We start from the raw sequence: 17239 nt of genomic DNA, 5'->3' as shown, positions 1-17239 counted from the left end.
GTAATTCATTTCGAACTCCTCAATTCACAACGAACTGTCAATGCAGATATCTACAGTAGCAACTGGAACGTTTAAATCAAGCTCTTCATCAAAAACGCCCTTCACTCGTCAATCGGAAAGGTCTTATTCTTCTCCACGTGTGGCGCGTTTGACGAAACACAAGATTATTGGGTTTGGTTGGGAAGTTCTCCCCCATCCATCATATTCTCCAGATATGGCACCATCAGATTACCATTTTTTTCGTTCACTGCAACACTATCTTAATGGGAAAACATGTACAAATGTGGAAGGTGATAAAGAGGACATCGACATGTTTTTTTGCTTCAAAGCCAAGGGATTTCTTTAATCAGGGTACTAACAACCTGATTGTAAGATGGAAAAGCATCATCGATAAGAATGGAGACTATTTCATTTAATAAATGTTTTGTTTTTATATATAAGTTGTTCGAGTTTTTTCATCTAAAAAAGCGACATTACTTTTTTGACGACCTAATATAATGTTTGACGATTCAACCTATCAGTTAGTTTAAAGAAAATAACTGTGTTACAATGACGGGAAATATCTCGATTTTAATAATGTGCACACGAATTATAGTATAGAACAAAAACGTCTCTAACATATCTGGCATTGTTTTCACTGAAATAAAACTAGCTTTTATATCCTTGATATGATTTATAGATCTAATAGAAGTCTCGTGATATTAGATCCACAAATGTAGTTATATTTTTGTACCTATATATTTGTAATATTGTTGTAAGCTATATTCTCAATATTATAATTTAGTTACTTATTAGAGGGAGATGCTAAGCATGATGGCGACGTTAGCTCTATAAAGTTCATGATGACGTAATAATCTAGAAATTCTGTCGAATTTAGAGAGACGAGGTTATGAATACAAGTAATCAATATGTGTAGATTCAATGAAGTATTGTTGTTGTTGGGTGTGTTTAGAGTAAACCTGTACAACGGGCTATCTGCATTCTGTCTACCGCGAGGAATCGAGCCTTTGATTTTAGCATTGCAAATCAAGAAACTTACCACTGACCCACCGGGGATTAGTGAAATATTTAACGAGTCATTCAATTTAGTGTTTTCCTTCAATGGTAAATCTGTAGACTTATAACACTAGAAATCGAGTTTCTATACCCGTGATGATCATAGCACAGATAGCCTATTGTGTAGCTTTGTGCTTAACTACAAACAAACAGTTTAGTGTTTCTAATGAGAGTTGTCGTGGTATTAAGTTAATCAATTGATTAACAAAGAAATTCTGAAAGTAAGTTTATTTGCAAGTTAAATAGTCTCGGAATTTCTGTTCAAACATTGTTTGTGAACATAGGCCTACAATTTGTATGGAAGTGGGCGTAGTCTCTAGCAAACTAAAAAAAAATCATTATCGCTAATTGGATTGGACTTAGCGTTGTTTTTACCAAATTGTTTGATTTGAATTTTGGACAAAGCTACTCGAGGGCTGTTTGCGCTAGCTGTCCTTAATTTAGCACTGATAGAGTAGAGGGAAGGCAGCTAGTCAACATCACCCACCGCCAACTCTTGGACTATTCTTATACCAACGAAGAGTGGGATAGACTGTTACATAGTGATGTCCCCATGGCTAAAAGGGGCAAGCATGTTCGGTGACAGGGATTCGAACCCGCGACCCTCAGATTGCAAGTCAAGCACCTTCACCACCAGGCCAAGTCTGGCTCATATTACCAAATAATACAAAGAGATTCGCCCTACGATAGAATACGTTACAACAATGTTATATATGTGTGGGTGTGATTTATTTCTACAAGACGACTTATATTTACTACGAACACATTTCAAATTATGAAATCTCCGAAAAATTAGAAAATAACTTAAAAACAGGCATATTTCTTTATCTGTGACGTTGTATGCTTCATGTGTCATAGTATGGTAACGTTTTTTTTGGTTGTTTTTATAACTGGAAAGAAAAACTGTTTACGATTGAATTAAAGCCTGTCGGTGGGAAAGCGGTAAGTTTACGGATTTACAACGCTAAAATCCGTGGTTCGATTCCACGCAGTAGACATTGCAGGTATTCCAATGAGACTTTGCTCTAAAACAAACTATTGAGTTGAAATATTATATAAAATCACTATAAGCGGAAAAAATATTGGAAATAGATAAATTATTTAATTTTGTATTTGAATTCAATGATAAATTAATCAGAACCATTATCAAATTGTTAGTATTTGTGTCTGTGAAAGATTAAGCTTTAAAGAGGTGAAGTCATCAGATAATTTTCATATTTATTTTTAACATAGATTATGTTTTGTTTTCAGATTATAGCTCTTTAATAATAATAGACAAGTTAATTAAAGAGTATTCATTTTATTGTATTTTGGCTGTGCTGATATTTTATTTGTATTTCAGATATGACTTATAGTCTGATGTCATTTTACGAAATGTTGAAGTTTTATTAACAAAATACCAAGGAAATATCTCACAGTTCTGGGACTTCATATTTTCAAGTAAAACTCTCCATGTTAACATTTTAAGTTGAAATACCTTTCATATTATCAAGTAAGGCTCTCCGTGTTAACATTTTATATTAAAACACCTTTAAAATATCAACAACACGAAATATAACCAGTAGAGGAAATATAATGCCGCTGCTATAGTACGTAATCCAATGAACGGATTCTCAGAAAAATATTTCTTATTAGAAGTATATCAAAAACTGTCGTATTTGAACATTTGGGTCTAATTCATTAAGCGGCTTGTTTAAGGAGGATGATAATTAACTTACAACGAAAATACTAAATTTCGAAAGCAATGGTTGATATTTCATCGTCACTTCTAGTGAGTACGTCCATTGAATAGTAAGCCTTTTTGAATTACTATTTTTACTTTTGAAAGACAAAGCTGAAATTTGTTTAACATTTAGTTTGCACTCAATCTGCAGCAAAGCATCTACGATTATGGTGTTTTTATAATTAATTTATAGGTTTGTTTCATTTAAGAGGGAAATGCTTATTATAGGTATAATTATGAATCTTCCTCAACAAAAAATGTGTTGTGTTCGTATATAGACATTAATATTCACCTATAATAAATTTTATTTCATTCACCCTTTTCATACCCAGACTTCCAGATATCTGCGAGGCACACAGATGCGTGAAATCTATAAAAAAGCATCAGCGGCAATGTGGCATGGGAGACGATAGACCATATAGAGCCAAAGAAGTGTGTTTGCTCGTGGTAGTTTTCGACACTCTTGTGTTCAAATGTGTTAACTATCCACATAGAAAGATTACAGATGATGAGAAAGGTGATCAGTTCTCTTCCTGGCTTCTTGTAACGAAGTGCGTGGGAATTGCTGCAACGTCTCAAGCCGTCGATAATGAACACAGTTTGGACCACAACCTGAACAATAATGAGAACATTAATCCCTACTCTGACGTGATGGCGAGCATGAGAATCAGCCATTATAGATAGGAATCCGTTTACAAAGAAAAAAGGCAGAGGAATAAACATGAGAACATCATCCAGAAATGTGATAGGGTGTAGGTTGATGTCTAGTAGAGATGTCTGACGGAAAGAGATGAGGACAGCGATTAAAGCGAGACCTGTTAGAATACCTTCTTGTAATGTATGAACAGTGATGCCTGTCATCACGAACTTTTCTCCACTCATTGCCACAAAGAAGATAATGACAGTGATGATGCTGATCAGCACAAGAAAAAGGCCCGCAAATAGCCCTTTATTAGAGGCATGGCAATCAGCACTAATAAACAAGTTGCTCTGATAATTGACCTCCTCAATTCCTTCTTTGGTATCGATCTTCTGGTGGAAAGGGTGAGGGTTTGCATGGGAATGTTGTCGACCAATATTTTGCCATAAAATGAACCAAACACCAGCTAACAAAAGGCTGTATTCGATAGTGAACGGATAGAGATACGGAATCATCTGAAGAGTGCCAGGTGAAAGTAGGATGTGGTTGCCATAACAGCATCGTGGTTCAGGTGCGTCATTATCAGAGGTTTCATTAGTTATACCGTGCAAATCTGAAAATATATAAACACGATTAACATAAATACATCTGATGTCAAATATTGATAAACAAAGTTTCTTTACAGTTGGAAAACTAGCATGGGAGGAAACATATATATATATTGTCACTGATAATGCAAATTTCAGTAAATATTCTTACAACAAAACGTAATACAATGTGTTACAATCGGATATCACTTAAAAATTAAAAGTAATCAGTTTTCTGCTGGCTTCTTGTACTTAAGTCAATTAAAAATACTGCGACAAATTGAAGTGTAGACATTGAGTACGTTATATCAGAATAATTTTGGAGCTTCATCACGTCGTTACAGTCATTATCGTCAAGTCTGATGGTCTATTTTATAACCCTGCATCTTGATGATAGCCCTACATCATAGTTTTCATTGCAAAAGGCTCTGTCGTAAAGCTGTCATGGTCAAAGCACACTTCTCCTCCCTGCTGGTTTTACATAATCCATCTAAAATACTAAAGTTATGTTTTCCCACCGTCCATTTAAACAGTTCTATCACACAAATATTCATAACTGCTGCGTTCGGCGACTTGACTGGTATGTCTTCGTATGGAATAGCATGGATACCAGTTTCATTCTCCAGCTGCTTGAGGTGCACAATAACTGGACTGATGTGGCGTGGAAGCGAGTTGTGTTACTTTTCCAGACAGAGATCCTTCTTGATTATGCTACTATTGTCTGAGAAACTGGGTGATTTAGCCACTGATTTGTGCAGGTCTCTTTCTCCAACTTCTATCACATTCCTTTGTTTTCAAATGCCATTAAGTACAAAAGGTATATCCATCTTGAAAATTTTAAATCCCCGATCTGAACACATGTTTATGATACGAATGTATGAATACATTTTCCAGCATTTTGTTTTACTTGTTATTAAGCACAAAACTGCACAATAACATATCTACGCTATGTCCAAAGCGAATATCGAAATTCGGTTTGTAGCGTTATAAGCCCGGCCTAAGCCATATCTGTGGGCTATTGCGTCAGAAATGGCTATTACATACCTTTTCCACAAGCGACTAATTTTTGGTAGCATCACACAACCTACGTAACGTTAAATGTCAAAATGTAGTCCTGATACATGCCGTTACAACAAAACCTTATATCGACTGTAGTTGTGACATGACTTGCTGGTTTGCATATTCAGAATCTTTTTAATATAAACTACTCAATAAGTTAACTTATTCACCAAAAAATTATTAAACTCTAAAAAGATTTTTTTTTCAAAAATTGTAATTCCTCTTTTAATGAATTTATTTTAAGGGACCAATCATACTTTACTCAAAAAACATTTCTGACAGTTAAAAACTGAATTCGAAACAGAAGAGTGAACAATTTCAACGTTTCAGAGAGTTAAGCAAAATGTCTAATAAAATATGGCATCTTAGCAACGTCTAGCTACTATATATACCATATAGGGGAGGGGGCTTTTTATATGTGAATTAGGTATTGCCTTGAGTCCAACATTCGTAGAAATGGTAATACAACAAAGAAGGTTAAGCGTATTTTATATGAACGATCTGCATATGATAATACAGTGGTGTGTCGTCGCATATGTAAACAGCAGCACCACAGGAATTATTTAATTCATATATATTAGGTTCTCACAAATTCACAACCATTCAACAGTACAATGTTGTCTCAAGTAAATTTTGTGATTAAGGGAACATGATATACAGTTGTTCTACTGTTGTTGTTTTTTAAAAGAACATAATTAAGCTTTGTCGAGCCAGACGACACAACATTTCGAGAAATGTAGCTTTCAGCGTTCTCCATGGGAGGAGAAAAACTCGTTAAAATTTCGCAACCTTTTAGCCATGTCTCGAAAACAATGACTATTTTCACCACCAAAAAGATGTCCGAATAAACTTAAAGCACAGCAGTCCTAAATCAATAAACAGTACGTCAGAATTGTTAAATTTATATTATTCAAACTCAGTAGAAAATAATCTCATTCTAACAGTTTTATTTGTATCATTTTTATTCGTTACAACTTCTCTGAGAATAATAATTACATGGCCAGGTGATGAGGGCGCTCGACTCGCAGTCTGCGGGTTCGAATCCTTATCACACCAAACATGCTCGCCCTTTCAACCGTGGGGGCGTTATAATGTTTCGGTCAATCCCACTATTCGTTGGCAAAAGTTGGCTGTAGGTGGTAATGACTAGCTGCCTTCCCTCTAGTCTTTCACGGGGGTGTTATAATGTGACGGTCAATCCCACTATTTGTTGCTAAAAGAGTTGGCGGGGGGGGGAGGTTGACTAGCTGTTTTTCCTCTAGTTTATCATTGTTAAATTACTGACGGCTAGCGCAGATAGCCCTCGTGTAGCTTTGCGCGAAATTCATAACAAACAAACAAGTAATAGTTACTTACAATGAAAGTCTGAATTTGTGCTGCTGTTGTCGAGTGAATGGTTAGTAACACTTTCGTGTGTATAACTATGACTTTCGGCGGCATCTTGTACGAGGGTGTTGAACCAGTTGCACAGAGACGTCCCAATCAAATGCATTAACCCAAATCTTGCTTGTATCTGATACCGGTTGATAATTATCTAAAATCAACAATAATGAGATATTACAGAGATGCCTAGAGTTCGGAAGTTTTGTCAATTTTACTTTTACCAGGGGCGCCGTTTTAAATTTCAAAAACAAGTTTAAACATTTTTCTTTTTTGCAGATAACAAAAATATTTAAAAATCAGTTTATTATGGGAAAATTTTTGTATGATTATTTCCTATATATATGTTATAACAACATTACCGAAACAGGACATGATCTTACTTGCACATTTTCAGCTGAGGCAAGTGGTGTAGATTGCGGAACTTGTAGTCACAGGCTTGAAAATCATTAAATGGAAGCATGCGCAAAAACTACATATTTTAGGTATTGTTTCACAAATTAAAAAATGGTATAAAGGACAGGGGGACTGTCCCCTTGTCTTCCTCCAAACTGCTCCCCTGGCTTTTACGTACAACATATTAATTCTTAAGTATATTTTTTTATAAACTTGGGGATTGTCGCTTGTGATAATCTCTCTAGACCTTACTCGAGGACAAGGAAAGTGACAAAGTTTAGTAGACTAACATATGATCAAGGAACTTTTGTGTATATGAGAAGTGGGTGAAGAAAGTACTTGTGTTATTTGGAAGCGAACCAATGTTTTATAAAAGAAGAAAGGAAATGGCTTATTCTATTTGAAGGAGAAAAATTGGACGATATTAGGTGAACGAAGAATAATGGTTTAAAATATGCAATTCTAGTTTTTAAACATCTTTTCGTATAAACTATTGAAATATTTTAAGTAATAAATTATAAAGAAGTTACCCTAGAAATTATTGAAAAATATTTTGATAAGAAACAACAATGGGGAATTGCTGAAATAGTTCTTGACAGATATCTTACAAACAGTTTACAGCAAGATACTTAATGAAATGGTTTTAAATTAACGTGTTAACATAACTGGTTACATAATCACATTGTAATCTCAGTAATTATTGTTTATTACGATTTAATGTGCTTAGTTACAATAAAACTTCAAACAAAGAAATAAGCGCTCGTGTGTTTTAATTATTTAAGACATATGAAACTTATTGTGACATTTCATGTGAGTCAAAATATCACCGTATGATAGAAATACAATAAGAAATAAAATACATCTATTGTTAATTTCTAAAATGAATAATTAATTCCGTATTAAGAAGATCTGCATAATAAATATACACCATAAAATCCTAGATAATCTTGACATTCATGTTAAAAATACTTTATTAGTGTAATAATATAACAAAAAATCTTACATTCGAATACTTGAAAGCTATGAAAAGCTGGTAGAAAGAAAAGATCGGAGTTATGATGTGTACTACAACTGCTGGTTTGTTCACACAATTACAATTTTGCTTAGACCAGGATAGAACATGTTGCCCAAGCTGTAAACCTTCGTGAATCAGATGCCCAAAGCAAAAGGCTGCAAACATAATTATTCCCACAATGAAATATAGTTAGTACCTTAAGAACTATAAGCACTAGCTACAAAATAATCTTTTGTATTTATCTTTTACAGAAAATTTAAATTTCTGGTGGTAACATGAAAATATTTGTTATCCTAGATCATACTGTTACTACCCAGCATTTTACTAGTCTTATTATTAAGTGCCACTTTTACAACTAAGTCCAACAGGGAAAGCTTTGAAGAACCAGCATTCATTCTTCAAACTAAATTTAAAAAACTTTCTGAAACATTCTACATTTAAAATTTTTAAACTTTGAAATAAATTTAAAACAAAATATAATTTCAAATACAAATTGACATGATGTAAAGATTGAGTTTGTTTCTAGTCTTGTTTAAGACAGATTGGTTGAAGATGGAGTCTTAATAATGAAAACGCGTTTTAAATTAAAAAAATATATAGCAAATTATACGGATGAATCAAATCACATATTAAGTACATAATAAAAGAAATAATAATGTATATATATATATATATATATATACAGAGAGAGAGAGTGTACTTAAACCTAAGGTAGGATTATATTCTTGATCGCAGTGTTTTGCTATTTTTGAACCTTTACCTCATTTTGCTGTTATATAACATTTCATTTTACTTATTCATGGAATTGTGTAGTCGTGATGAAACTACTCTCCGTGTTCATTATATTTTCAGGTTGATCACGACTATTTCTGAAAGGAAGGTGGAGTCAGTGTAGTATTACAAAAAATGTAGTGGGACGTTAGTCGTATTTAAGTATTCTGAAAGGATATAAATGAAAAAAATATATGTTTCTATTCTTTAATAAGTTGAAATTTTTAATCATGTTTTATAACATTCCAGGATAAGTACCTTAGTTTTCCTTCTCAATGTTTGATACATTTTTTGCTTCACTTACTGAATTCTTATGACTGTATTTTACAATATAAGTTTATTCTAAAAGTGCATTTTTCTTATCTACTTTTACCCTAGCCCCACTTTCTTATTCGTTTTAAAATTGGCGCTGGTTATATTTTGCATAATTTCATGTTTGACTATTTAATTGGTACATCCTGTATTATATTACCAATGGTTTCTTATACGTACGATACATAATGCTGTGTTGAAGACTTTAAAATTTATTCTATATATATTTGATCAAATTTAAACGATATTTAATTGAATCTGTTAATAAGATCTTTATTTCAACGTTATTTTAAATGCGGGAAGAATTCATATTAAGTTAAGCATTAATAATATAATACAATGTATTCTTACCAGCCATCCCTACTTTAAGATAGAAGCTGCCACTGTGACGACCCATTAAGAACCTATAGGACGACGTGTTGTTGTTATCGGAAGTATTGTAGGATTGATTACAAATGTCGCTTGTTGACTGGTTAATTTCTTGCTCAGTATCTTGAACAATATCTTCTTGTTGCTTTATCATAGATAAAATGCTTTTTTTGTATCGCTGAAGGTCCACGTTGAAAAACACTAGCCAGCTTAATCCTAAGCAAGCTATTACTGTATTAAAAATCTGGAAAAGACACTTTAAAAAGGTTATAGGCTATTCATTTTTTAGTCTGTAAGTCAATGATAAATGTCGAATAAACAAACAAAGCTCAATTAAAGTTATTATGTTTCAACTAAGACAAAGTGATTTAGAATAGCTTTCGGTCACATCAGTAAAGTAAAAGACAAAAGTAAGAAACCCTATAACCCGAGAGCTTTAAAAGGCAAACTTTTATTCATCAGGGACAAGCATTTTATTTGGTGTACTGTTGCTCTTATAAATATTTCATTTTGAAAAATTAAACAAGCTTTACAAGAGACTTGACAAGAAATGTTTGTGATAGAGTCAAATAATTACCAAAATATTCATGATCTTACTATAATTCTAAAAATATCTTAACGAGTGAAAATTTCATAATTAATTAAGTAGTACAATTATTATTTATGGTGTAATTAATACTAAAATGTTTTTTGACACGCAGCCGACAAAAAAGCAACAACATTTGAATGAAATTGAAAGCTGACGAATCTTTTAAATTAGAATGATATTTTCATTTAATTAGTTTCACATACAGCTTGTGTTAAAGTTTTAATAAAAACAAATCGGAGGTTAAGAGTTTTACAACTATTGCACTTAACACTTCTATGATCGTTACACAGGAGTTTTTTCTATAAATATAACATTATGTTATATACAGTTAAAGTTTACCTTTTGTACCCGATATTTATTCTGGAAGATGTGATTTTGACTTTTTAATCGAATCACAAATGCAATGGTTAAGTAATCTGCCCTTTGTATTACTATTAGTTTTTATAAGCTAATTGAATTAAAATATATATACCACTTACGAACAACATTCAGTACAGGTACCTTAAATATTCAAGAATGGCAGAGCATATAATTTTTGAATATACAATTAATTACGTGATGTTAATGAATTCAGCAATAACATTAATGTATGAAATATAAATAAAAAAATATGCAAAAGACATATGTTGTATATTTTGTAAATAAAACCATTTGTATCATTCAATTAAAAGCACAAATGTTCATCTAATTGTCTGCAAAATTATAAAAAAAGATAAAGTAGTGAACATATTAACAGTTTAGTCGACACTTATTTTTTTATCGGTAATTATTTATTCACAAAATGATATTGGCTAAAATAGATTTTATTAGTTTTTACTAAATGTTGCCATATAGTTACTTGAGTAATTAATTGGAATACGAGAAATAAACCAATAATTACAACTACAAGTTTCTAGTCTACAATATAAAAAAAAGAAAAGCATATGTAAAAGTTTACCTCTCTGTAATGCTCTTGGTCCGTAAGAGCAAGAACAGCGCCGAGTGTCACCAGAAACACACAATAAATACTGCTCAAGAGAACTGAGAGGCTTTCTCTGAGAAATTAAGATAATAAAAGGAATAGATGTGTGATATGCTTATCCAAAATATATAATACTGAATTGCATTAGGAACCTTTAATTTTTATCACCATTTTTTTAAGTTACTTTTATCTTCCTGTAATTACCTTTATTTTTTCAACTTTTAATATTTTTTTAGAATAATTAATATAACTTTATTTTACGAATTTGTGATTAGATACTAATATTGTTTTGGCAATAACTAAAGAGACAAGTTAATTAAAATTGCTTAGACCTAATTTTTTTAATTCTAAGTGTCAATATTGTCTTAGCTTGAATTAAAGTATATTTGTCTGTTTGTTGTTAAGCGCAAAGTTACACAATGACCTATCTGTGCTCTGCCTATGGCGATTATCGAAATCCGAATTTTTAGCGATATAAGTCCTGATAATTAGCGCTAAAGAATATCGGAGTAATTTCTTATGAGACGGGGATATGCGCAATAAATGGATTTATTTTGGCAGCAAATACTAGATCTGAACTATTTCATTCAGGAAATGTCATTCTATATATATTAACCTGTACTAAATATGAAAGGTTTAATATGACAGGACTATTCTTAGTTTGCATGAAAACTCTCAGAAGACGAGGAGAATTTACAGCCGAAGTAAAATGTGTTAAAGAAAGAGTGTTACTGTTATATTTTGTACATTTTATACGAACTCTTGTAGTCAGCGTTACGTCGTAAACCAATAGCAAGAGTATTTATGTTACAATGAGCTTTTAAAATGAGGAGTTACCTGAACTTTTCTTTCATTTCTTCTTCTGATAAGATATTTTCAGTTACGTTTTTTAGATAAGAAAAAAATTTTGCATCCATTGGAACCACAACAGAACTCCATCTTCTGTCACCCGAATAGGTGTTATTCTTTTGAGAAATACTGAACGTATCTTCAAAGTCGCAATTGAGAGATTTGAGATTGTTGAGATTAGATACGACATTGTTTTTTTCATCCTGTTCTTCTGTTTTCGTAATATCGTTTGGTTCAATGCTGCTACTTTTACCACTGTTACATCGTGATTTCTTGTCTTCACTGTCAGAAAAAATGTCGGATTCAAAGCCTTGATTCTCCTTTCCAGTATAATCTATCCCATCGATTTCTTCAAAAGCACTCTGTTGGAAATTGAAAAGAATAAAAAACAACCAACTGAAATATTACGTATTGTTTTAATATGATGCAAATCGTAATAAAAGTAGCTTATGTTAAAGTTAACCAGAAACTTAATTTAAAGAGCTTCGGTTTATTTGATTTACAGTTCAAGATTAGAGCAATTAGTCCAATTTAAACGTTATATTTAAATTTCTCTACACAACATATAAGAAAACTAACTCACGTATTTATAGGTCTGTTTTGTGTGTAATACTAACCCTTTTTTTTTGGCCCGGCATGACCAAGTGGTTAGGGCGCACGACTCACAATCTGAGGGACGCAGGTTCGAATCCCCGTCACTACCAGACAGGCTCGCCCTTTCAGCCGTGGGGACGTTATAATGTTACGGTCAATCCCACTATTCCTTGGTAAAAGAGTAGCCCAAGAGTTGGCGGTGTGTGGTGATGACTAGCTGCCTTCCCTCTAGTCTTACACTTCTAAATGAGGGACGGCTAGCGCAGATAACTCTCGTATAGCCTTGCGCGAAATTCAAAACAAACAAACTAACCCTTATTTACTTTTCTTATATCTTACAAACCAACTTTATGTAATCCAGAGATTAAAAGCTGCGGGGCCAATATGTCCACATGTTTAATAGAAGTTTCTTACCTCATTTGTATTTGTTCACAGAATTTACTAATTTCTGTTACTTTTCGCTTATCATAATAACCAACTGATTACTTCTGACGAGTTTTTTGTTTTCATCTCTCTTTATATGTATAATATTTGAGAATATTCTTATAAGCATATTCGTGGACTTAAAAACACATTTTGTCGAATGAGCGAATGTTCATTAGGGATAACTTGATATTATTTTGCTGATAGTGTTAGAAAAATGTAATTAAATCTTTAATGGAGGCTTGAATATATAAAGATTAGTTTGTGCGTCATACAATGATCTGCGTTTTTCTAAGTGTCCTCTCGTGCATCAACTTTTTCTGTACCTATGACACTCATATTCTATAAGATATATAAAAATCATTGTAATAAATTAATCAGATAAAACTCTATGTATCGACAACATTCCTAATTTTCTGTCTGGAATTAGTGAAATAAAAAGGTACTGCATGTCTAAATGAATACTAAGGGACTTCCAACTTCTTTTAAAATCAAACATTTAAAATGGTATAGTCTATATACAAAAACAAAAAATTTGTTCGTCTGTCTGGTGTCACAAGCTGCTGCGATGAACAAGCTCAACCATTATTGATGAAATTTGGTGGAGGAACCTGTGGGGAACCCCAAAGATTGAGTTTAACTTGATAAGTAATCGAACGATTCGTTCAAGTTTGGTAGACATTTCAGTTCCACCGCGAATGATTTCCCTGAGCGAGGAGGTCAGTAACAAAGTTTGTGAAGCCGACTCCGAACGAAAGGGACGCACTCTCAGCAAAGGTATCTTTGTATCGGAAAAACGGCCCAAGCAGTGGAAAGGGGCGGCCCACGATGTCATTTATATTTCAGTTTTTAAGTTCAACATTGCCCAGTTCTTTTGCTAGGAGGTTATAAAATGTGATTCGCGTCAAAAACAAACATCACCGTAATTTTACTTATAGAAAAATCAATATTGGTATAAAATTTTATGAAATGTGTTGAAACAAATCTAAGAAAAGCAAAATACACTACAGAAAATTAGAAAATAGTACGTGTGTAGTATTCTCATGTGCAGTGGTGTACCTTAGAGTAATCGTGTATGTTCCGCAGAATAACAAAGGACCCGACAGAAAACGCTATACGGGACAAATCTGAATTCTTCTATTACGACTGAGTTTGAGGAAAAGAGAGACTGCACATAATGTAGAACACAGTGAAACAGTCTTCATTCAATCGAACAACAATAAAGTTGTAACAAGTATATCTTTGGGCGTCTTTACTGGGGAGCTCTCAGAAACGAAGTACATATATTGAATCTGTTCTAGACTGAGAAAACAGCATTATTTATACAAAACAGTAATGTATTATTCTCAATAAACAGGTCGCTATCACAGAAATATAAGGGAAGTTATAACTTTGAGTTATCACCTGATCTGCCAAAACGATCACTGTCTATTTTGATATTGCATGCTTCACATTACAGGATTTTTTTTTTCATATACAAAATGTGCATACGACATCCTAATTGAGTGACCCAGTTCAGTAAGTAACTAGGACAAATACAATTTAGTGGTTCTCTTGACAGACATCCTATGTTAAGACTAAATACACAATATGTACAGATATTTTGAAAGAAAAAAAATATACAACAGGGTAGGAAACACGTTATGTACCTCCCATACCCACACATGTTACATTTTTAGCCTTTATAAGTACATTTGGCGCACAAATTTAGATTATAAACTTTATTAATATAATGCTGGAAAGGTTAATCAGTCTTAACTAGTAGTAACACGTCAGTTGTATCAATTTTAGGTATCAGTAGCTCTTTTAATACATGGTACCAGGTTTTAGATTGTATCGACATCTACTAGCTAGTGGTAATATGCTTTAATTTTTAGTAATAATTTAATCTAATAGCAATACCTTTCATTTAATAGTAATATATTTTAGCAAGTAATAATGCGTATCATATAACTGGTGGTAACAGGTTTTAGGTGATTATAAAACGTTTAGGTTGGTTGCTTACATACCTCAGTTAATGGTAAATATTTTTGCTAGTGGTAAAATACTTTAGCTATTATTTAAACAGTTTAACCAGTGGTAACACGTTTTAGTTTGTGATAATACTGTAAGCTAGTAATACCACGTTTTAGCCGGTAGTAGCATATTTTAGTTAACAATAACATACTTTGGCTAATGGCAACACTGAAGCTAGCTGTGGCACATCTTGGCTAATGGTAATACATTTATATCAACATAGCACTACGTTTTAGTCAGTGAGAATACATTTTTGGCTATTGTTAATACATCTTAGCTAGTTTTAACACATTTTAGCCATTAGTGGCACGTTTTAACAAGTTATAATACGTATAAGTTCGTGGTAAGACGTGTTAGCTAGTGTTAATACGTTTTAACTAGTGGTAAAACTTATTAGCTTGTGATAAGCCGTCTTAGCTAATGGTAGCACGTTTTAGCAAGTGATAATACGTATAAGTTCGTGGTAAGCCGTCTTAGCTAGTGGTAATACATTTTAGCCATTAGTAGCACGTTTTAGCATGTGATAATACGTATAAATTCGTGGTAAGACGTGTTAGCTAGTGGTAATACATTTTAACTAGTGGTAAAACTTATTAGCTTGTGATAAGCCGTCTTAACTAGTGGTAACACATTTTAGCCATTAGTAGAATGTTTTAGCATGTGATAATACGTATAAATTCGTGGTATCATTAGTAGCACGTCTTAGCAAGTGATAATATGTATAAGTTCGTGGTAAGACGTGTTAGCTAGTGGTGATACATTTTAACTAGTGGTAAAACTTATTAGCTTATGATAAGCCGTCTTAGCTAATGGTAGCACGTTTTAGCAAGTGATAATACGTATAAATTCGTGGTATCATTAGCAGCACGTTTTAGCAAGTGATAATACGTATAAATTCGTGGTAAGACGTGTTAGCTAGTGGTAATACATTTTAACTAGTGGCAAAACTTATTAGCTTGTGATAAGCCGTCTTAGCTAATGGTAGCACGTTTTAGCAAGTGATAATACGTATAAGTTCGTGGTAAGCCGTCTTAGCTAGTGGTAATACATTTTAACTAGTGGTAAAACTTATTAGCTTGTGATAAGCCGTCTTAGCTAGTGATAACACATATAATCAATACCTTTACGCTCATAGACCACATTTACATTATCAGTTGATGTAGACTAAAAACGGATTTTAATGTATATTTTTATTTAACATTGTAAAGACGCAGTAGTTCAGATTAGCGTAAAACCTAATAAAATGACGAACAGGTGCTTATTAATTTCACATTTTACACAAACGTTAAAGCTGTACGAAACTTGGAAATGATGAAACAATTTTGTTTTGCTATAAATAGCCAAAAATCTTTTGTTGTACAAATACCAGATTTGACCTGTTTTAAAAACATTTAAAGTGCATTCACAATCTTTCAGAAAAGTGATCATAATTATAATCACAAGCTGACTACTGTTTGTTTTCAAAAACACCAGTCATATGTCAAACTTCGAAATAGGGTTTTTCATAACTTTTTGATCTGCAAAACATTTAGTACTCAAATAACTTCAAAATATTCAAAATATTTTATAAAAATTATAACAAGCAACATAATAACGAAGAATATTTCAATTACTCTATTAAATTGAAAACTGTTGTGCTACACCATATTTCAATTTTACTTGACGGAGTGGCCCCTCTTCTGCTCCGAACAGTCATCATGATTCGCCGAAATGTAACTCTCGTGAAAAATTGATTTGTAATAAAATGATGAAACGACGATCAGTTACCTATACATTTTTGTTATTACATAATAATGACTCTCCTGCAGTGGTTCTTCTATAGCAGTGTAATGAATGTCTCCTTTGAAACTTACTACGAAATCCTTCTTTTCGAATTCATTAATGTCAAGAGTCTCGCCATCAAATCTTGTTAATTGCTAGAATTAAGTAATTTTTTACGAAAAACCTCATTTTCTAATTCAGTTTTTCGATAAAACACATTTACAAGAACAACTTATGTTCGTCCAAATAATTTCACGAAGTAAAAGTTTTCTTAACTTTTTTAAATATAAGTTTTCACTTTTAAAAAATTAATATTAAATTAGAGAAAATATTAAACACTGTAGAAAAAAAATCAATCAAATCTGCGAAAATAAGATAAAAATAGTAATATATTTGATATTATTACAAAAACAAGAATTATGCAAGTAATATAAAAATGGTCAATTTTATAACATGAAATTACAACTTTTCATCTAGTGTTATATTATTTTTTAGGTATTATATGGATATCGGGCGAGTGCGACCCAATGGTCAGTGTGCTGGTCTGTAGATCCGAGGCTACGTGTTCGACTCTTTACTGCAGTATAATTATAATAAGTACAATTTTAAAAATCGCGCTGCGCACCTTGGGGTATAAGATTCATCGCTAAGGTGCCCTCGCTGTTAGCGATGTTTTCAGGCGCACTCCCAATCATTTCTCACGAGGATCGGCCAGAGGAGGTGACGTAGTTAAGCCAT

At 32.7% G+C, this 17239-nt stretch overlaps 1 protein-coding gene across 3 annotated transcripts in view; it reads right to left on the bottom strand.

Moving 5' to 3' along the window:
* Nucleotides 1-2411: 2411 nt before the first annotated feature.
* Nucleotides 2412-17239, bottom strand: part of LOC106459724 (otopetrin-2-like) — a 34049-nt gene continuing 19221 nt past the window's right edge. For 2 of the 3 annotated variants that reach the window (XM_022386264.1, XM_022386262.1), the window contains exons 2-7: nucleotides 11696-12069; nucleotides 10835-10931; nucleotides 9291-9564; nucleotides 7845-8011; nucleotides 6422-6599; nucleotides 2412-4032 (exon numbers count right to left, since the gene is read on the bottom strand). In XM_022386264.1, coding sequence (XP_022241972.1) covers nucleotides 3089-4032; nucleotides 6422-6599; nucleotides 7845-8011; nucleotides 9291-9564; nucleotides 10835-10931; nucleotides 11696-11775 — 1740 coding nt within the window. In that variant the 5' untranslated portion in view covers nucleotides 11776-12069 and the 3' untranslated portion in view covers nucleotides 2412-3088. The remainder of the gene's footprint in view (nucleotides 4033-6421; nucleotides 6600-7844; nucleotides 8012-9290; nucleotides 9565-10834; nucleotides 10932-11695; nucleotides 12070-17239) is intronic. The other variant, XM_022386263.1, reaches the window with a different exon arrangement.

The sequence above is a fragment of the Limulus polyphemus genome, unplaced genomic scaffold (assembly GCF_000517525.1).
Source record: "Limulus polyphemus unplaced genomic scaffold, Limulus_polyphemus-2.1.2 Scaffold653, whole genome shotgun sequence".
NCBI classification, from domain to species: domain Eukaryota; kingdom Metazoa; phylum Arthropoda; class Merostomata; order Xiphosura; family Limulidae; genus Limulus; species Limulus polyphemus.
This window is presented reverse-complemented; position numbering and strand designations above follow the sequence as displayed.